The following is a 22,298-nucleotide window of genomic DNA, read 5'->3' as shown; positions in this document are numbered from 1 at the left end:
TGGCCAATCTGAAAATAATCCATTTATTTCTGTTAGTTAGGCACTCCCAATCCACATTGTTACAAGATTTTAAATGGACAGAAAAGGCAGAAGGGATAAGGCATTAGCTATTTTTTTCCACTCATGTTGCCTTACCTCAACTTTTGGCAACTTTGCTGGCAACTCTACGTTTTTGACATTCCTGAAGATTTACCCTATATTGTTATATAATACCAGACTTAGAGCAGCCGATTCCCTTGTAGGGATCAACAAGCTATGCTGGAAAAACTCAGCAGGTCAGGCAGCATCTGTGGCTAGAAATGGACGGTTGACTAGATGTCCAGATGAAGGGTCTCAATTGGAAATGTCTACTGTGCATTTCCCTACACTAATGTTGCCCCCCCCCCCCCCAGGTTCTCCAGCATCATGTATGTTACTCCAAGTTCCAGCCTCTGCTTTCCCCTGTGTTTCCCTTGTCCTGATGTTTCTTAAATGTAATAAGACTCTTTGTCTCCTATCCCACCACCCAACAGAGTGTTCCAGATCCAACCACCGGCAAAGTTCCCTCCCCAGATCCTCTCACCTTGCCTTAAACCTAGTTTTAGACGCCTCTACCATCCAATAGGAGTAAGACAAATTCAAGCTGTTTGTTTGATGTTCATGATTTGTTGCTCCCAGATGTGACGGAGTGGACCTCCTGGTTCAACATCGACCATCCCGGTGGGCATGGAGACTTCGAGCGGCTGGAAGCGATCCGCTTCTACTACCGGGAGCGCGTGTGCGTGCGGCCCACATCCATCGAGGCACGCACCACCGACTGGGTGAAGGCGGACCAGACCGGGGAGGTGGTCCATTACAGCCCCGACAAGGGCTTCTGGTGTGTGAACAAGGAGCAGCCACAGGGCAGGGTTTGCTCCAACTACCACATTCGATTCAAGTGCCCTCTAGGTAGGCTGTCTTTCTCTTTCTGACCCTGCTGGGGTTGGCTCTTGCTCCGCGGGCTTCTTCTCTCCAGCTGTTTGTGAACAGAGCCACGCCAGCCCCATTCTGCCAACAAGCCCACTCACTCACTCCCACGCCAACCCTCTGACACCCTCCACACCCAAAATCTCCACCACACTTCTCACAAGCCCTCACCCCCACCCCACTCATATTCCCCAACCTCCCTCTCCACTCTCATCTGCTTTCGTCACTCCAAAGACCCTACCCCGTTCCTCCCTCCCCAAACCCCCACCTCCCCCACTCCCACCCTTCATTCTCTCTCAAAAATTCCCTGCTCCTTCTCCTCCTCCAAGACTTTGTTTAAAACTTTTTTTTTGACATTTGCTCAACTATGCTAAAAACTTGTTGGGGGCATGAATATACTTTTCTGATACCCCCCCCCCCCTCACTTTGTGAATATTTCTGCTATACTAAAAGGAGCCACACAAATATAAATTAACAACACACACACAAAATGCTGGAGGAACTCAGCAGGCCAGGCAGCATCTATGAAGAAGAGTAAACATTTCGGGCCGAGACCCTTCAGCAGGACTGATATACATTGTTGTTCTGGGGTGGTCGCGTTGAACTAATAGAGCACATTGCGACATGTGATCGTGGTCTCTGCACTCAGATTCTCTCTGTCTGCTCCATCTGCAGTCCACACCCGCTGGTCACAGTGGTCAGAGTGGAGTCCGTGTACGGCCACAGCCTGTGGAGGACCGGGAGTCCAAGCTCGGCAGCGGACTTGTACGGATAACGTGCGCTTTCGGTATCTCACACTTCCGAGGTGCCAGGGAAAAGCCATCGAGCATCGAGAATGCAACATGCCCCCATGTCAAGGTGAGAGCAAACACACTAGAAAACAGAAGTTTGTGGGGGGGGGGGGGGGAGCTGCCCTGCCGTTCAATATGATCACTGCTGCTCCGCACCAAATACCATTTCCTCTTTGCCAGTTCCACATAGCCCTCATCTTTCAAAAAGTTACCCCCGGTCTCTCTAAATAACTGCTTTGATCTAGCCTCCACAACCCTCTGGGGTAGGTATTGTTACAATAGGCACCCGACTGTGCCAGCTTTCGGAGTTTAGATGCATCGACTCTCCGGACTACGGAGAGCTGGCGGAGCCCCTTTAAAGGTTCGTTCCCGCCCCGCTATCAGCAGCCATGTTTTGACATCAAGATTTTAATATTTAAAAAGCACCTGAACTGAGGTACGGGGTTCAATTGTCAGCTCAACTTTGGATGCCATCTAGTGTCTAGTTTGGAACCTGTTCTCGTCTGTGTCGTATCGAGTCTCGATTTGAGTCTTGGAGACTCCAACACTTGGGTCCTCACCATCCCCATCCAGGTCTCTCATCACAAGAAATTCCAGAGATTCAAACACAATCAGAAATTTATCATTTAGTATTTATGGATTATTATTATTGTAAAACACTGAGATAGGGTGAAAAATACTTGCTTTGAGTGGAATCTGGACAGATCATGCGAGGTTGTGAAAAGGATGTGGGTTACAGAGAGATAGACTGGATATAGGGTGTGGGTTACAGTGGGATAGACTGGATAAAGGGTGTGGGTTACAGTGGGATAGACTGGAGAAAGGGTGTGGGTTACAGTGAGATAGACTGGATACAGGGTGTGGGTTACAGTGGGATAGACTGGATAAAGGGTGTGGATTACAGTGAGATAGACTGGATAAAGGGTGTGGGTTACAGTGGGATAGACTGGATAAAGGGTGTGGGTTACAGTGAGATAGACTGGATATAGGGTGTGGGTTACATGAGATAGACTGGATAAAGGGTGTGGGTTACAGTGAGATAGACTGGATAAAGGGTGTGGGTTACAGTGAGATAGACTGGATAAAGGGTGTGGGTTACAGTGGGATAGACTGGATAAAGGGTGTGGGTTACAGTGGGATAGACTGGATAAAGGGTGTGGGTTACAGTGGGATAGACTGGATAAAGGGTGTGGGTTACAGTGAGATAGACTGGATAAAGGGTGTGGGTTACAGTGGGATAGACTGGAGAAAGGGTGTGGGTTACAGTGGGATAGACTGGATAAAGGGTGTGGGTTACAGTGGGATAGACTGGATAAAGGGTGTGGGTTACAGTGGGATAGACTGGATAAAGGGTGTGGGTTACAGTGGGATAGACTGGATAAAGGGTGTGGGTTACAGAGAGATAGACTGGATAAAGGGTGTGGGTTACAGAGAGATAGACTGGATAAAGGGTGTGGGTTACAGTGGGATAGACTGGAGAAAGGGTGTGGGTTACAGTGGGATAGACTGGATAAAGGGTGTGGGTTACAGTGGGATAGACTGGAGAAAGGGTGTGGGTTTCAGTGGGATAGACTGGAGAAAGGATGTGGGTTACAGTGGGATAGACTGGATAAAGGGTGTGGGTTACAGAGAGATAGACTGGATAAAGAGTGTGGGTTACAGTGGGATAGACTGGATAAAGGGTGTGGGTTGCAGTGGGATAGACTGGATAAAGGGTGTGGGTTACAGTGGGATAGACTGGATAAAGGGTGTGGGTTACAGAGAGATAGACTGGATAAAGGGTGTGGGTTACAGAGAGATAGACTGGATAAAGGGTGTGGGTTACAGTGGGATAGACTGGAGAAAGGGTGTGGGTTACAGTGGGATAGACTGGATAAAGGGTGTGGGTTACAGTGGGATAGACTGGAGAAAGGGTGTGGGTTACAGTGGGATAGACTGGAGAAAGGGTGTGGGTTACAGTGGGATAGACTGGATAAAGGGTGTGGGTTACAGTGGGATAGACTGGATAAAGGGTGTGGGTTACAGTGGGATAGACTGGAGAAAGGGTGTGGGTTACAGTGAGATAGACTGGATAAAGGGTGTGGGTTACAGTGGGATAGACTGGAGAAAGGGTGTGGGTTACAGTGAGATAGACTGAATAAAGGGTGTGGGTTACATGAGATAGACTGGATAAAGGGTGTGGGTTACAGTGGGATAGACTGGATAAAGGGTGAGGGTTACAGAGAGATAGACTGGATAAAGTGTGTGGGTTACAGTGGGATAGACTGGATAAAGGGTGTCGGTTACAGTGGGATAGACTGAAGAAAGGATGTGGGTTACAGTGGGATAGACTGGATAAAGGGTGTGGGTTACAGTGGGATAGAGTGGATAAAGGGTGTGGGTTACAGTGGGATAGACTGGAGAAAGGGTGTGGGTTACAGTGGGATAGACTGGATAAAGGTGTGGGTTACAGTGGGATAGACTGGATAAAGGGTGTGGGTTACAGTGAGATAGACTGGATAAAGGGTGTGGGTTACAGTGGGATAGACTGGATAAAGGGTGTGGGTTACAGTGGGATAGACTGGATAAAGTGTGTGGGTTACAGTGGGATAGACTGGATAAAGGGTGTGGGTTACACTGGGATAGACTGGATAAAGGGTGTGGGTTACAGTGCGATAGACTGGATATAGGGTGTGGGTTACAGTGGGATAGACTGGATAAAGGGTGTGGGTTACAGTGGGATAGACTGGATAAAGGGTGTGGGTTACAGTGGGATAGACTGGATAAAGGGTGTGGGTTACAGTGGGATAGACTGGAGAAAGGATGTGGGTTACAGTGGGATAGATTGGATAAAGGGTGTGGGTTACAGTGAGATAGACTGGATACAGGGTGTGGGTTACAGTGAGATGACTGGATAAAGGGTGTGGGTTACAGTGGGATAGACTGGATAAAGGGTGTGGGTTACAGAGGGATAGACTGGATAAAGGGTGTGGGTTACAGTGGGATAGACTGGATAAAGGGTGTGGGTTACAGTGGGATAGACTGGATAAAGGTGTGGGTTACAGTGGGATAGACTGGATAAAGGGAGTGGGTTACAGTGAGATAGACTGGATAAAGGGTGTGGGTTGCAGTGGGATAGACTGGATAAAGGGTGTGGGTTACAGTGGGATAGACTGGATAAAGGGTGTGGGTTACAGTGGGATAGACTGGATAAAGGGTGTGGGTTACAGTGGGATAGACTGGATAAAAGGTGTGGGTTACAGTGGGATAGACTGGATAAAGGGTGTGGGTTACAGTGGGATAGACTGGATAAAGGGTGTGGGTTACAGTGGGATAGACTGGAGAAAGGGTGTGGGTTACAGTGGGATAGACTGGAGAAAGGGTGTGGGTTACAGTGGGATAGACTGGATAAAAGGTGTGGGTTACAGTGGGATAGACTGGATAAAGGGTGTGGGTTACAGTGGGATAGACTGGATAAAGGGTGTGGGTTACAGTGGGATAGACTGGATAAAGGGTGTGGGTTACAGTGGGATAGACTGGATAAAGGGTGTGGGTTACAGTGCGATTGACTGGATATAGGGTGTGGGTTACAGTGGGATAGACTGGATAAAGGGTGTGGGTTACAGTGGGGTAGACTGGATAAAGGGTGTGGGTTACAGTGGGATAGACTGGATTAAGGGTGTGGGTTACAGTGGGATAGACTGGAGAAAGGGTGTGGGTTACAGTGGGATAGACTGGAGAAAGGATGTGGGTTACAGTTGGATAGACTGGATAAAGGGTGTGGGTTACAGTGAGATAGACTGGATAAAGGGTGTGGGTTACAGTGGGATAGACTAGATAAAGTGTGTGGGTTACAGTGAGATAGACTGGATAAAGGGTGTGGGTTACAGTGGGATAGACTGGATAAAGGGTGTGGGTTACAGTGGGATAGACTGGATAAAGGGTGTGGGTTACAGTGGGATAGAGTGGATAAAGGGTGTGGGTTACAGTGAGATAGACTGGATAAAGGGTGTGGGTTACAGTTGGATAGACTGGAGAAAGGGTGTGGGTTACAGTGGGATAGACTGGAGAAAGGGTGTGGGTTACAGTGGGATAGACTGGATAAAGGGTGTGGGTTACAGTGGGATAGACTGGATAAAGAGTGTGGGTTACAGTGGGATAGACTGGATAAAGGGTGTGGGTTACAGTGAGATAGACTGGATAAAGGGTGTGGGTTACAGTGGGATAGACTGGATAAAGGGTGTGGGTTACAGTGAGATAGACTGGATAAAGGGTGTGGGTTACAGTGGGATAGACTGGATAAAGGGTGTGGGTTACAGTGGGATAGACTGGAGAAAGGGTGTGGGTTACAGTGGGATAGACTGGATAAAGGGTGTGGGTTACAGTGAGATAGACTGGATAAAGGGTGTGGGTTACAGTGGGATAGACTGGATAAAGGGTGTGGGTTACAGTGGGATAGACTGGATAAAGGGTGTGGGTTACAGTGGGATAGACTGGATATAGGGTGTGGGTTACAGTAGGATAGACTGGATAAAGGGTGTGGGTTACAGTGGGATAGACTGGATATAGGGTGTGGGTTACAGTGGGATAGACTGGATAAAGGGTGTGGTTTACAGTGGGATAGACTGGATAAAGGGTGTGGGTTACAGTGGGATAGACTGGATAAAGGGTGTGGGTTACAGTGGGATAGACTGGAGAAAGGGTGTGGGTTACAGTGAGATAGACTGGATAAAGGGTGTGGGTTACAGTGGGATAGACTGGATATAGGGTGTGGGTTACAGTGGGATAGACTGGATAAAGGGTGTGGGTTACAGTGAGATAGACTGGATAAAGGGTGTGGGTTACAGTGCGATAGACTGGATAAAGGGTGTGGGTTACAGTGGGATAGACTGGATAAAGGATGTGGGTTACAGTGGGATAGACTGGAGAAAGGGTGTGGGTTACAGTGAGATAGACTGGATAAAGGGTGTGGGTTACAGTGGGATAGACTGGATAAAGGGTGTGGGTTACAGTGGGATAGACTGGAGAAAGGGTGTGGGTTACAGTGGGATAGACTGGAGAAAGGGTGTGGGTTACAGTGGGATAGACTGGATAAAGGGTGTGGGTTACAGTGGGATAGACTGGAGAAAGGGTGTGGGTTACAGTGGGATAGACTGGATAAAGGGTGTGGGTTACAGTGGGATAGACTGGAGAAAGGGTGTGGGTTACAGTGGGATAGACTGGATAAAGGTGTGGGTTACAGTGAGATAGACTGGATAAAGGGTGTGGGTTACAGTGAGATAGACTGGATAAAGGGTGTGGGTTACAGTGGGATAGACTGGATAAAGGGTGTGTGTTACAGTGGGATAGACTGGATAAAGGGTGTGGGTTACAGTGGGATAGACTGGAGAAAGGGTGTGGGTTACAGTGAGATAGACTGGATAAAGGGTGTGGGTTACAGTGGGATAGACTGGATAAAGGGTGAGGGTTACAGAGAGATAGACTGGATAAAGTGTGTGGGTTACAGTGGGATAGACTGGATAAAGGGTGTCGGTTACAGTGGGATAGACTGAAGAAAGGATGTGGGTTACAGTGGGATAGACTGGATAAAGGGTGTGGGTTACAGTGGGATAGAGTGGATAAAGGGTGTGGGTTACAGTGGGATAGACTGGAGAAAGGGTGTGGGTTACAGTGGGATAGACTGGATAAAGGTGTGGGTTACAGTGGGATAGACTGGATAAAGGGTGTGGGTTACAGTGAGATAGACTGGATAAAGGGTGTGGGTTACAGTGGGATAGACTGGATAAAGGGTGTGGGTTACAGTGGGATAGACTGGATAAAGTGTGTGGGTTACAGTGGGATAGACTGGATAAAGGGTGTGGGTTACACTGGGATAGACTGGATAAAGGGTGTGGGTTACAGTGCGATAGACTGGATATAGGGTGTGGGTTACAGTGGGATAGACTGGATAAAGGGTGTGGGTTACAGTGGGATAGACTGGATAAAGGGTGTGGGTTACAGTGGGATAGACTGGAGAAAGGGTGTGGGTTACAGTGAGATAGACTGGATAAAGGGTGTGGGTTACAGTGGGATAGACTGGATAAAGGGTGTGGGTTACAGTGGGATAGACTGGATAAAGGGTGTGGGTTACAGTGGGATAGACTGGATATAGGGTGTGGGTTACAGTAGGATAGACTGGATAAAGGGTGTGGGTTACAGTGGGATAGACTGGATATAGGGTGTGGGTTACAGTGGGATAGACTGGATAAAGGGTGTGGGTTACAGTGGGATAGACTGGATAAAGGGTGTGGGTTACAGTGGGATAGACTGGATAAAGGGTGTGGGTTACAGTGGGATAGACTGGAGAAAGGGTGTGGGTTACAGTGAGATAGACTGGATAAAGGGTGTGGGTTACAGTGGGATAGACTGGATATAGGGTGTGGGTTACAGTGGGATAGACTGGATAAAGGGTGTGGGTTACAGTGAGATAGACTGGATAAAGGGTGTGGGTTACAGTGCGATAGACTGGATAAAGGGTGTGGGTTACAGTGGGATAGACTGGATAAAGGATGTGGGTTACAGTGGGATAGACTGGAGAAAGGGTGTGGGTTACAGTGAGATAGACTGGATAAAGGGTGTGGGTTACAGTGGGATAGACTGGATAAAGGGTGTGGGTTACAGTGGGATAGACTGGAGAAAGGGTGTGGGTTACAGTGGGATAGACTGGAGAAAGGGTGTGGGTTACAGTGGGATAGACTGGATAAAGGGTGTGGGTTACAGTGGGATAGACTGGAGAAAGGGTGTGGGTTACAGTGGGATAGACTGGATAAAGGGTGTGGGTTACAGTGGGATAGACTGGAGAAAGGGTGTGGGTTACAGTGGGATAGACTGGATAAAGGTGTGGGTTACAGTGAGATAGACTGGATAAAGGGTGTGGGTTACAGTGAGATAGACTGGATAAAGGGTGTGGGTTACAGTGGGATAGACTGGATAAAGGGTGTGTGTTACAGTGGGATAGACTGGATAAAGGGTGTGGGTTACAGTGGGATAGACTGGAGAAAGGGTGTGGGTTACAGTGAGATAGACTGGATAAAGGGTGTGGGTTACAGTGGGATAGACTGGATAAAGGGTGAGGGTTACAGAGAGATAGACTGGATAAAGTGTGTGGGTTACAGTGGGATAGACTGGATAAAGGGTGTCGGTTACAGTGGGATAGACTGAAGAAAGGATGTGGGTTACAGTGGGATAGACTGGATAAAGGGTGTGGGTTACAGTGGGATAGAGTGGATAAAGGGTGTGGGTTACAGTGGGATAGACTGGAGAAAGGGTGTGGGTTACAGTGGGATAGACTGGATAAAGGTGTGGGTTACAGTGGGATAGACTGGATAAAGGGTGTGGGTTACAGTGAGATAGACTGGATAAAGGGTGTGGGTTACAGTGGGATAGACTGGATAAAGGGTGTGGGTTACAGTGGGATAGACTGGATAAAGTGTGTGGGTTACAGTGGGATAGACTGGATAAAGGGTGTGGGTTACACTGGGATAGACTGGATAAAGGGTGTGGGTTACAGTGCGATAGACTGGATATAGGGTGTGGGTTACAGTGGGATAGACTGGATAAAGGGTGTGGGTTACAGTGGGATAGACTGGATAAAGGGTGTGGGTTACAGTGGGATAGACTGGATAAAGGGTGTGGGTTACAGTGGGATAGACTGGAGAAAGGATGTGGGTTACAGTGGGATAGATTGGATAAAGGGTGTGGGTTACAGTGAGATAGACTGGATACAGGGTGTGGGTTACAGTGAGATGACTGGATAAAGGGTGTGGGTTACAGTGGGATAGACTGGATAAAGGGTGTGGGTTACAGAGGGATAGACTGGATAAAGGGTGTGGGTTACAGTGGGATAGACTGGATAAAGGGTGTGGGTTACAGTGGGATAGACTGGATAAAGGTGTGGGTTACAGTGGGATAGACTGGATAAAGGGAGTGGGTTACAGTGAGATAGACTGGATAAAGGGTGTGGGTTGCAGTGGGATAGACTGGATAAAGGGTGTGGGTTACAGTGGGATAGACTGGATAAAGGGTGTGGGTTACAGTGGGATAGACTGGATAAAGGGTGTGGGTTACAGTGGGATAGAGTGGATAAAGGGTGTGGGTTACAGTGGGATAGACTGGATAAAGGGTGTGGGTTACAGTGAGATAGACTGGATAAAGGGTGTGGGTTACAGTGAGATAGACTGGATAAAGGGTGTGGGTTACAGTTGGATAGACTGGAGAAAGGGTGTGGGTTACAGTGGGATAGACTGGAGAAAGGGTGTGGGTTACAGTGGGATAGACTGGAGAAAGGGTGTGGGTTACAGTGGGATAGACTGGATAAAGGGTGTGGGTTACAGTGGGATAGACTGGATAAAGGGTGTGGGTTACAGTGGGATAGACTGGATAAAGGGTGTGGGTTACAGTGGGATAGACTGGATAAAGGGTGTGGGTTACAGTGCGATTGACTGGATATAGGGTGTGGGTTACAGTGGGATAGACTGGATAAAGGGTGTGGGTTACAGTGGGGTAGACTGGATAAAGGGTGTGGGTTACAGTGGGATAGACTGGATTAAGGGTGTGGGTTACAGTGGGATAGACTGGAGAAAGGGTGTGGGTTACAGTGGGATAGACTGGAGAAAGGATGTGGGTTACAGTTGGATAGACTGGATAAAGGGTGTGGGTTACAGTGGGATAGACTGGATAAAGGGTGTGGGTTACAGTGGGATAGACTGGATAAAGGGTGTGGGTTACAGTGGGATAGAGTGGATAAAGGGTGTGGGTTACAGTGAGATAGACTGGATAAAGGGTGTGGGTTACAGTTGGATAGACTGGAGAAAGGGTGTGGGTTACAGTGGGATAGACTGGAGAAAGGGTGTGGGTTACAGTGGGATAGACTGGATAAAGGGTGTGGGTTACAGTGGGATAGACTGGATAAAGAGTGTGGGTTACAGTGGGATAGACTGGATAAAGGGTGTGGGTTACAGTGAGATAGACTGGATAAAGGGTGTGGGTTACAGTGGGATAGACTGGATAAAGGGTGTGGGTTACAGTGGGATAGACTGGATATAGGGTGTGGGTTACAGTAGGATAGACTGGATAAAGGGTGTGGGTTACAGTGGGATAGACTGGATATAGGGTGTGGGTTACAGTGGGATAGACTGGATAAAGGGTGTGGGTTACAGTGGGATAGACTGGATAAAGGGTGTGGGTTACAGTGGGATAGACTGGATAAAGGGTGTGGGTTACAGTGGGATAGACTGGAGAAAGGGTGTGGGTTACAGTGAGATAGACTGGATAAAGGGTGTGGGTTACAGTGGGATAGACTGGATATAGGGTGTGGGTTACAGTGGGATAGACTGGATAAAGGGTGTGGGTTACAGTGAGATAGACTGGATAAAGGGTGTGGGTTACAGTGCGATAGACTGGATAAAGGGTGTGGGTTACAGTGGGATAGACTGGATAAAGGATGTGGGTTACAGTGGGATAGACTGGAGAAAGGGTGTGGGTTACAGTGAGATAGACTGGATAAAGGGTGTGGGTTACAGTGGGATAGACTGGATAAAGGGTGTGGGTTACAGTGGGATAGACTGGAGAAAGGGTGTGGGTTACAGTGGGATAGACTGGAGAAAGGGTGTGGGTTACAGTGGGATAGACTGGATAAAGGGTGTGGGTTACAGTGGGATAGACTGGAGAAAGGGTGTGGGTTACAGTGGGATAGACTGGATAAAGGGTGTGGGTTACAGTGGGATAGACTGGAGAAAGGGTGTGGGTTACAGTGGGATAGACTGGATAAAGGTGTGGGTTACAGTGAGATAGACTGGATAAAGGGTGTGGGTTACAGTGAGATAGACTGGATAAAGGGTGTGGGTTACAGTGGGATAGACTGGATAAAGGGTGTGTGTTACAGTGGGATAGACTGGATAAAGGGTGTGGGTTACAGTGGGATAGACTGGAGAAAGGGTGTGGGTTACAGTGAGATAGACTGGATAAAGGGTGTGGGTTACAGTGGGATAGACTGGATAAAGGGTGAGGGTTACAGAGAGATAGACTGGATAAAGTGTGTGGGTTACAGTGGGATAGACTGGATAAAGGGTGTCGGTTACAGTGGGATAGACTGAAGAAAGGATGTGGGTTACAGTGGGATAGACTGGATAAAGGGTGTGGGTTACAGTGGGATAGAGTGGATAAAGGGTGTGGGTTACAGTGGGATAGACTGGAGAAAGGGTGTGGGTTACAGTGGGATAGACTGGATAAAGGTGTGGGTTACAGTGGGATAGACTGGATAAAGGGTGTGGGTTACAGTGAGATAGACTGGATAAAGGGTGTGGGTTACAGTGGGATAGACTGGATAAAGGGTGTGGGTTACAGTGGGATAGACTGGATAAAGTGTGTGGGTTACAGTGGGATAGACTGGATAAAGGGTGTGGGTTACACTGGGATAGACTGGATAAAGGGTGTGGGTTACAGTGCGATAGACTGGATATAGGGTGTGGGTTACAGTGGGATAGACTGGATAAAGGGTGTGGGTTACAGTGGGATAGACTGGATAAAGGGTGTGGGTTACAGTGGGATAGACTGGATAAAGGGTGTGGGTTACAGTGGGATAGACTGGAGAAAGGATGTGGGTTACAGTGGGATAGATTGGATAAAGGGTGTGGGTTACAGTGAGATAGACTGGATACAGGGTGTGGGTTACAGTGAGATGACTGGATAAAGGGTGTGGGTTACAGTGGGATAGACTGGATAAAGGGTGTGGGTTACAGAGGGATAGACTGGATAAAGGGTGTGGGTTACAGTGGGATAGACTGGATAAAGGGTGTGGGTTACAGTGGGATAGACTGGATAAAGGTGTGGGTTACAGTGGGATAGACTGGATAAAGGGAGTGGGTTACAGTGAGATAGACTGGATAAAGGGTGTGGGTTGCAGTGGGATAGACTGGATAAAGGGTGTGGGTTACAGTGGGATAGACTGGATAAAGGGTGTGGGTTACAGTGGGATAGACTGGATAAAGGGTGTGGGTTACAGTGGGATAGAGTGGATAAAGGGTGTGGGTTACAGTGGGATAGACTGGATAAAGGGTGTGGGTTACAGTGAGATAGACTGGATAAAGGGTGTGGGTTACAGTGAGATAGACTGGATAAAGGGTGTGGGTTACAGTTGGATAGACTGGAGAAAGGGTGTGGGTTACAGTGGGATAGACTGGAGAAAGGGTGTGGGTTACAGTGGGATAGACTGGAGAAAGGGTGTGGGTTACAGTGGGATAGACTGGATAAAGGGTGTGGGTTACAGTGGGATAGACTGGATAAAGGGTGTGGGTTACAGTGGGATAGACTGGATAAAGGGTGTGGGTTACAGTGCGATTGACTGGATATAGGGTGTGGGTTACAGTGGGATAGACTGGATAAAGGGTGTGGGTTACAGTGGGGTAGACTGGATAAAGGGTGTGGGTTACAGTGGGATAGACTGGATTAAGGGTGTGGGTTACAGTGGGATAGACTGGAGAAAGGGTGTGGGTTACAGTGGGATAGACTGGAGAAAGGATGTGGGTTACAGTTGGATAGACTGGATAAAGGGTGTGGGTTACAGTGGGATAGACTGGATAAAGGGTGTGGGTTACAGTGGGATAGACTGGATAAAGGGTGTGGGTTACAGTGGGATAGAGTGGATAAAGGGTGTGGGTTACAGTGAGATAGACTGGATAAAGGGTGTGGGTTACAGTTGGATAGACTGGAGAAAGGGTGTGGGTTACAGTGGGATAGACTGGAGAAAGGGTGTGGGTTACAGTGGGATAGACTGGATAAAGGGTGTGGGTTACAGTGGGATAGACTGGATAAAGAGTGTGGGTTACAGTGGGATAGACTGGATAAAGGGTGTGGGTTACAGTGAGATAGACTGGATAAAGGGTGTGGGTTACAGTGGGATAGACTGGATAAAGGGTGTGGGTTACAGTGAGATAGACTGGATAAAGGGTGTGGGTTACAGTGGGATAGACTGGATAAAGGGTGTGGGTTACAGTGGGATAGACTGGAGAAAGGGTGTGGGTTACAGTGGGATAGACTGGATAAAGGGTGTGGGTTACAGTGAGATAGACTGGATAAAGGGTGTGGGTTACAGTGGGATAGACTGGATAAAGGGTGTGGGTTACAGTGAGATAGACTGTATAAAGGGTGTGGGTTACAGTGGGATAGACTGGAGAAAGGGTGTGGGTTACAGTGAGATAGACTGGATAAAGGGTGTGGGTTACAGTGGGATAGACTGGAGAAAGGGTGTGGGTTACAGTGAGATAGACTGGATAAAGGGTGTGGGTTACAGTGGGATAGACTGGATAAAGGGTGTGGGTTACAGTGGGATAGACTGGATATAGGGTGTGGGTTACAGTGGGATAGACTGGATAAAGGGTGTGGGTTACAGTGGGATAGACTGGATATAGGGTGTGGGTTACAGTGGGATAGACTGGATAAAGGGTGTGGGTTACAGTGGGATAGACTGGATAAAGGGTGTGGGTTACAGTGGGATAGACTGGATAAAGGGTGTGGGTTACAGTGGGATAGACTGGAGAAAGGGTGTGGGTTACAGTGAGATAGACTGGATAAAGGGTGTGGGTTACAGTGGGATAGACTGGATATAGGGTGTGGGTTACAGTGGGATAGACTGGATAAAGGGTGTGGGTTACAGTGAGATAGACTGGATAAAGGGTGTGGGTTACAGTGCGATAGACTGGATAAAGGGTGTGGGTTACAGTGGGATAGACTGGATAAAGGGTGTGGGTTACAGTGGGATAGACTGGAGAAAGGGTGTGGGTTACAGTGAGATAGACTGGATAAAGGGTGTGGGTTACAGTGGGATAGACTGGATAAAGGGTGTGGGTTACAGTGGGATAGACTGGAGAAAGGGTGTGGGTTACAGTGGGATAGACTGGAGAAAGGGTGTGGGTTACAGTGGGATAGACTGGATAAAGGTGTGGGTTACAGTGAGATAGACTGGATAAAGGGTGTGGGTTACAGTGAGATAGACTGGATAAAGGGTGTGGGTTACAGTGGGATAGACTGGATAAAGGGTGTGTGTTACAGTGGGATAGACTGGATAAAGGGTGTGGGTTACAGTGGGATAGACTGGAGAAAGGGTGTGGGTTACAGTGAGATAGACTGGATAAAGGGTGTGGGTTACAGTGGGATAGACTGGAGAAAGGGTGTGGGTTACAGTGAGATAGACTGGATAAAGGGTGTGGGTTACATGAGATAGACTGGATAAAGGGTGTGGGTTACAGTGGGATAGATTGGATAAAGGGTGAGGGTTACAGAGAGATAGACTGGATAAAGTGTGTGGGTTACAGTGGGATAGACTGGATAAAGGGTGTCGGTTACAGTGGGATAGACTGAAGAAAGGATGTGGGTTACAGTGGGATAGACTGGATAAAGGGTGTGGGTTACAGTGGGATAGAGTGGATAAAGGGTGTGGGTTACAGTGGGATAGACTGGAGAAAGGGTGTGGGTTACAGTGGGATAGACTGGATAAAGGTGTGGGTTACAGTGGGATAGACTGGATAAAGGGTGTGGGTTACAGTGGGATAGACTGGATAAAGGGTGTGGGTTACAGTGGGATAGACTGGATAAAGTGTGTTGGTTACAGTGGGATAGACTGGATAAAGGGTGTGGGTTACAGTGGGATAGACTGGATAAAGGGTGTGGGTTACAGTGGGATAGACTGGATATAGGGTGTGGGTTACAGTGGGATAGACTGGATAAAGGGTGTGGGTTACAGTGGGATAGACTGGATAAAGGGTGTGGGTTACAGTGCGATAGACTGGATATAGGGTGTGGGTTACAGTGGGATAGACTGGATAAAGGGTGTGGGTTACAGTGGGATAGACTGGATAAAGGGTGTGGGTTACAGTGGGATAGACTGGATAAAGGGTGTGGGTTACAGTGGGATAGACTGGAGAAAGGATGTGGGTTACAGTGGGATAGATTGGATAAAGGGTGTGGGTTACAGTGAGATAGACTGGATACAGGGTGTGGGTTACAGTGAGATGACTGGATAAAGGGTGTGGGTTACAGTGGGATAGACTGGATAAAGGGTGTGGGTTACAGAGGGATAGACTGGATAAAGTGTGTGGGTTACAGTGGGATAGACTGGATAAAGGGTGTGGGTTACAGTGGGATAGACTGGATAAAGGTGTGGGTTACAGTGGGATAGACTGGATAAAGGGTGTGGGTTACAGTGAGATAGACTGGATAAAGGGTGTGGGTTGCAGTGGGATAGACTGGATAAAGGGTGTGGGTTACAGTGGGATAGACTGGATAAAGGGTGTGGGTTACAGTGGGATAGACTGGATAAAGGGTGTGGGTTACAGTGGGATAGAGTGGATAAAGGGTGTGGGTTACAGTGGGATAGACTGGATAAAGGGTGTGGGTTACCGTGAGATAGACTGGATAAAGGGTGTGGGTTACAGTGAGATAGACTGGATAAAGGGTGTGGGTTACAGTTGGATAGACTGGAGAAAGGGTGTGGGTTACAGTGGGATAGACTGTAGAAAGGGTGTGGGTTACAGTGGGATAGACTGGATAAAGGGTGTGGGTTACAGTGGGATAGACTGGATAAAGGGTGTGGGTTACAGTGGGATAGACTGGATAAAGGGTGTGGGTTACAGTGGGATAGACTGGATAAAGGGTGTGGGTTACAGTGCGATTGACTGGATATAGGGTGTGGGTTACAGTGGGATAGACTGGATAAAGGGTGTGGGTTACAGTGGGGTAGACTGGATAAAGGGTGTGGTTTACAGTGGGATAGACTGGATTAAGGGTGTGGGTTACAGTGGGATAGACTGGAGAAAGGGTGTGGGTTACAGTGGGATAGACTGGAGAAAGGATGTGGGTTACAGTTGGATAGACTGGATAAAGGGTGTGGGTTACAGTGAGATAGACTGGATAAAGGGTGTGGGTTACAGTGGGATAGACTGGATAAAGTGTGTGGGTTACAGTGAGATAGACTGGATAAAGGGTGTGGGTTACAGTGGGATAGACTGGATAAAGGGTGTGGGTTACAGTGGGATAGACTGGATAAAGGGTGTGGGTTACAGTGGGATAGAGTGAATAAAGGGTGTGGGTTACAGTGAGATAGACTGGATAAAGGGTGTGGGTTACAGTTGGATAGACTGGAGAAAGGGTGTGGGTTACAGTGGGATAGACTGGAGAAAGGGTGTGGGTTACAGTGGGATAGACTGGATAAAGGGTGTGGGTTACAGTGGGATAGACTGGATAAAGAGTGTGGGTTACAGTGGGATAGACTGGATAAAGGGTGTGGGTTACAGTTAGACTGGATAAAGGGTGTGGGTTACAGTGGGATAGACTGGATAAAGGGTGTGGGTTACAGTGAGATAGACTGGATAAAGGGTGTGGGTTACAGTGGGATAGACTGGATAAAGGGTGTGGGTTACAGTGGGATAGACTGGAGAAAGGGTGTGGGTTACAGTGGGATAGACTGGATAAAGGGTGTGGGTTACAGTGGGATAGACTGGAGAAAGGGTGTGGGTTACAGTGGGATAGACTGGATAAAGGGTGTGGGTTACAGTGAGATAGACTGGATAAAGGGTGTGGGTTACAGTGGGATAGACTGGAGAAAGGGTGTGGGTTACAGTGAGATAGACTGGATAAAGGGTGTGGGTTACAGTGGGATAGACTGGAGAAAGGGTGTGGGTTACAGTGAGATAGACTGGATAAAGGGTGTGGGTTACAGTGGGATAGACTGGATAAAGGGTGTGGGTTACAGTGGGATAGACTGGATAAAGGGTGTGGGTTACAGTGGGATAGACTGGATATAGGGTGTGGGTTACAGTAGGATAGACTGGATAAAGGGTGTGGGTTACAGTGGGATAGACTGGATATAGGGTGTGGGTTACAGTGGGATAGACTGGATAAAGGGTGTGGGTTACAGTGGGATAGACTGGATAAAGGGTGTGGGTTACAGTGGGATAGACTGGAGAAAGGGTGTGGGTTACAGTGAGATAGACTGGATAAAGGGTGTGGGTTACAGTGGGATAGACTGGATATAGGGTGTGGGTTACAGTGGGATAGACTGGATAAAGGGTGTGGGTTACAGTGAGATAGACTGGATAAAGGGTGTGGGTTACAGTGCGATAGACTGGATAAAGGGTGTGGGTTACAGTGGGATAGACTGGATAAAGGGTGTGGGTTACAGTGGGATAGACGGGAGAAAGGGTGTGGGTTACAGTGAGATAGACTGGATAAAGGGTGTGGGTTACAGTGGGATAGACTGGATAAAGGGTGTGGGTTACAGTGATATAGACTGGATAAAGGGTGTGGGTTACAGTGGGATAGACTGGATAAAGGGTGTGGGTTACAGTGGGATAGACTGGATAAAGGGTGTGGGTTACAGTGGGATAGACTGGATAAAGGGTGTGGGTTACAGTGGGATAGACTGGATAAAGGGTGTGGGTTACAGTGGGATAGACTGGATAAAGGGTGTGGGTTACAGTGGGATAGACTGGATAAAGGGTGTGGGTTACAGTGGGATAGACTGGATAAAGGGTGTGGGTTACAGTGGGATAGACTGGATAAAGGGTGTGGGTTACAGTGGGATAGACTGGATAAAGGGTGTGGGTTACAGTGGGATAGACTGGATAAAGGGTGTGGGTTACAGTGAGATAGACTGGATAAAGGGTGTGGGTTACAGTGGGATAGACTGGATAAAGGGTGTGGGTTACAGTGAGATAGACTGGAGAAAGGGTGTGGGTTACAGTGGGATAGACTGGAGAAAGGGTGTGGGTTACAGTGGGATAGACTGGATAAAGGGTGTGGGTTACAGTGGGATAGACTGGAGAAAGGGTGTGGGTTACAGTGGGATAGATTGGATAAAGGGTGTGGGTTACAGTGGGATAGACTGGATAAAGGGTGTGGGTTGCAGTGGGATAGACTGGATAAAGGGTGTGGGTTACAGTGGGATAGACTGGATAAAGGGTGTGGGTTACAGTGAGATAGACTGGATAAAGGGTGTGGGTTACAGTGGGATAGACTGGATAAAGGGTGTGGGTTACAGTAAGATAGACTGGAGAAAGGGTGTGGGTTACAGTGAGATAGACTGGATAAAGGGTGTGGGTTACAGTGGGATAGACTGGATAAAGGGTGTGGGTTACAGTGATATAGACTGGAGAAAGGGTGTGGGTTACAGTGAGATAGACTGGAGAAAGGGTGTGGGTTACAGTGGGATAGACTGGAGAAAGGGTGTGGGTTACAGTGGGATAGACTGGATAAAGGCTGTGGGTTACAGTGGGATAGACTGGAGAAAGGGTGTGGGTTACAGTGGGATAGACTGGATAAAGGGTGTGGGTTACAGTGATATAGACTGGATAAAGGGTGTGGGTTACAGTGAGATAGACTGGATAAAGGGTGTGGGTTACAGTGGGATAGACTGGATAAAGGGTGTGGGTTACAGTAAGATAGACTGGAGAAAGGGTGTGGGTTACAGTGAGATAGACTGGATAAAGGGTGTGGGTTACAGTGGGATAGACTGGATAAAGGGTGTGGGTTACAGTGATATAGACTGGATAAAGGGTGTGGGTTACAGTGGGATAGACTGGAGAAAGGGTGTGGGTTACAGTGAGATAGACTGGAGAAAGGGTGTGGGTTACAGTGGGATAGACTGGAGAAAGGGTGTGGGTTACAGTGGGATAGACTGGATAAAGGCTGTGGGTTACAGTGGGATAGACGAGAAAGGGTGTGGGTTACAGTGGGATAGACTGGATAAAGGGTGTGGGTTACAGTGATATAGACTGGATAAAGGGTGTGGGTTACAGTGAGATAGACTGGATAAAGGGTGTGGGTTACAGTGGGATAGACTGGATAAAGGGTGTGGGTTACAGTGGGATAGACTGGATAAAGGGTGTGGGTTACAGTAGGATAGACTGGGTAAAGGGTGAGGGTTACAGTGGGATAGAGAGGAAGAACATGATGAGGTAGATTGGGATTTCAATGAGGAAGGATGGCATTCATTATTGCCCTATAAGTATCAAGAGTTGTATTCAAATCCATATTCATAAGGTATTGCACATTAGCAGAAACTGTTACCCCACCCTGGCACTCTGAGAAGCTAAAGGGCTTCACCCATTCAGGGGTGATTCTCAGCACGGGATGGAGGGAGCTTTGAAATGAAGGTATCTCTTCAGCATAAACTCACCTGAATGGAGAAGGAACAGCCCATTCAGACCCTTGATTTGCCAGTCAATTGGATCATGCCTTATTCATATCTTAACTCCACCCATCTGACTTGATTCCAAAGCTTAAATATTCTCACTCAACAAAATTGGTCTCAGAACATTTTTACTCAGCTGCATTTTGGGGAGATGGGGGTTTAGAGGAAGGGGAGGAGAAGACGGTTCTATACTCCCACTACCTTCTGTGAGAGGAAGAAGTTCTCAACATTATCTCCAGTAACTGAGCTTCAGTTTTAATGGCATCGGCCCCTCCTATTCTGGCTGCAACTATACTCAGTTCTGGGCATTGTGGTTTTGGAAGGGTTCAAGTTCAAGTTTATTATCATCTGACTGTACATATATACAAATGTACAAATGAAACAACGTTCCTCTGGACCATGGGGCGCTCACAAAACGTATATCACACACAGTACTTAAAACAAAATATAATTCAAAGTGACTAGTGCACAGCACGGGCAAACAGTAAACAACTTGCTGTCCTACTGACAAAACCTCAGAGGTGGCAGGGTATTCATTAGTCTCACAGTCCGAGGGAAGAAACTATTGCCCAGTCTGGCAGTCCTAGTCCTGATGCTCCTGTACCTCCTTCCTGATGGGTAGTAGGTCAAAGAGGCTGTGGGATGGGTGGTAGGGATCCTCAACAATGCTTTGCGTCCTTGATCTGCAATGCTCCGGGTAAATGTCACAAATAGGGGAGAGGGAGACCCAGTGATCCTCTCGGCAGTCTTTACTATCCTCTGTACGATCTTGTATCCTCCGTACCACACAATGCAGGACACTCTCGATAGTGTCTCAAAAGAAAGTTGATGGAATGGGGTAGGGAGCCATGCCCATCTCAATCGCCTCAGAAAGTATAGACACTGCTGTGCCTTCTTGACTAGTGAGGAGGTGTTGTGGGTCCAGGTTAGATTGCCTGTTATCTGCATACCAAGGAATTCTGTGCTCTCCACTCTCTCCGTGGCAGATCCATCAATGTGCAACGGAGAGTGGTCGAATGGTGCCTTCCTGAAGTTCACACTAATCTCGTTTGTCTTGTCCACATTGAGACTCAGATGCACTGTTTGACAAGCCTCTCTACCTCCTCCCTGTATGCACCCCCTATGCCCTCTAATTCACTAACTGGACCTCTTTTCCTTGCTTTATCTTTCTCCCTTTGAGATACATCTTAAAACCTACATCTTTGACAAAGCTCTGGCCACTTGTCCCAAAGTGTGACTTGGTTTCCAATATGGTTCCAAACTTTACCTGCCAGTGATTCACTAAAGGGCCTTGGGCTATTTCACCAAGGCATAGCCTTGACGTAAGTATAAGGTGACTGTGTACTGCTTTTCTTGAATGAGAGCTGCCCTTCTAGATTGATGCTATGTCATATTCCAAATCTTGATCCACCAAGGAGGAAAGATACCAGACTGGGATATTTGTAGCTTCCCCTGCTCCTATGAACTTAAGAATTCCATTTCTCCTCTGTCTGATTTTCAAGAGGCACTTTGGACAGAATGGGGACCTTGGACTGCATGTTCGGTCACCTGTGGCAGCGGCCATACCCTACGCCACCGAAATTGTGTCCAGACCTCAGATGGGCAGACTTGTGTTGGTCGACCAATTGAAGTTAAAAAATGCGTGGGATCGCCTTGCTCAGGTACGGATACGTGTCAGATGAGGTGGAGAACGTGGTGGGTTGGGTCTCTTGAACCATGCGAAGAGAGATTCTTGCACTCACTCTACTGGCTCTCTGAGGGTGGTCGGGGGGGTTCAGTCCACCGCAGGGTAACTGCTCCCATGTTGAGTGACAGAAGGGCTCAGAGAAATCCAAAAATTGTCAAAAGCAAAAAAACTCAATCATTGTAAATCAGAAATGAAAGCGGAAATTGGTTATCAGGTTTGTGCCCCTCACCACAGATGCTGCTTGACCCGCTGAGTATTTCCAGTGTTTTCTCCTTTTTCTTATAACATAAACACACATATCAAGACCTGTACTCTCCTCTGGTTTCACCTTTATAAAACCTAGAAACTTTTAGAAAAACAATTATCTGCAGGGGGTTTCTGAAAGAAGTGGCTGAATGGCCTAAATTCTGCTTTATGTCTTCGGGTCTTATGGAAGTTAAAGGGGCCAGTTGAAATTTTTACTGAGCTGGGGGGATTAGTGCATTTCAAATGAACAGTGAATGGTGGGTCAGGACATCTGCAGTCACAGTAGATGGGACGTCTGCAAGGAGAGCATATGATCACTTCACAAATGGAGTGTACCTTTATTCTGTAGTCAGCTTGTAGTCTCTCCACGTTTATTTAGTGGTCAGTATGTTGTCTTTCTGCAGTTGGTTTTTAGTTGCTCCACGCT

At 47.8% G+C, this 22,298-nt stretch overlaps 1 protein-coding gene across 1 annotated transcript in view; it reads left to right on the top strand.

The window, feature by feature from the left end:
- Positions 1-22,298, top strand: part of cilp2 (cartilage intermediate layer protein 2) — a 50,245-nt gene that overhangs the window by 9,230 nt on the left and 18,717 nt on the right. Inside the window, exons 3-5 of the mRNA XM_073068565.1 lie at positions 658-927; positions 1,621-1,803; positions 21,441-21,599. Of these exons, the coding sequence (XP_072924666.1) occupies positions 658-927; positions 1,621-1,803; positions 21,441-21,599 (612 nt within the window). The remainder of the gene's footprint in view (positions 1-657; positions 928-1,620; positions 1,804-21,440; positions 21,600-22,298) is intronic.

This window comes from Hemitrygon akajei, chromosome 16, assembly GCF_048418815.1.
Source record: "Hemitrygon akajei chromosome 16, sHemAka1.3, whole genome shotgun sequence".
NCBI classification, from domain to species: Eukaryota; Metazoa; Chordata; class Chondrichthyes; order Myliobatiformes; family Dasyatidae; genus Hemitrygon; species Hemitrygon akajei.
This window is presented reverse-complemented; position numbering and strand designations above follow the sequence as displayed.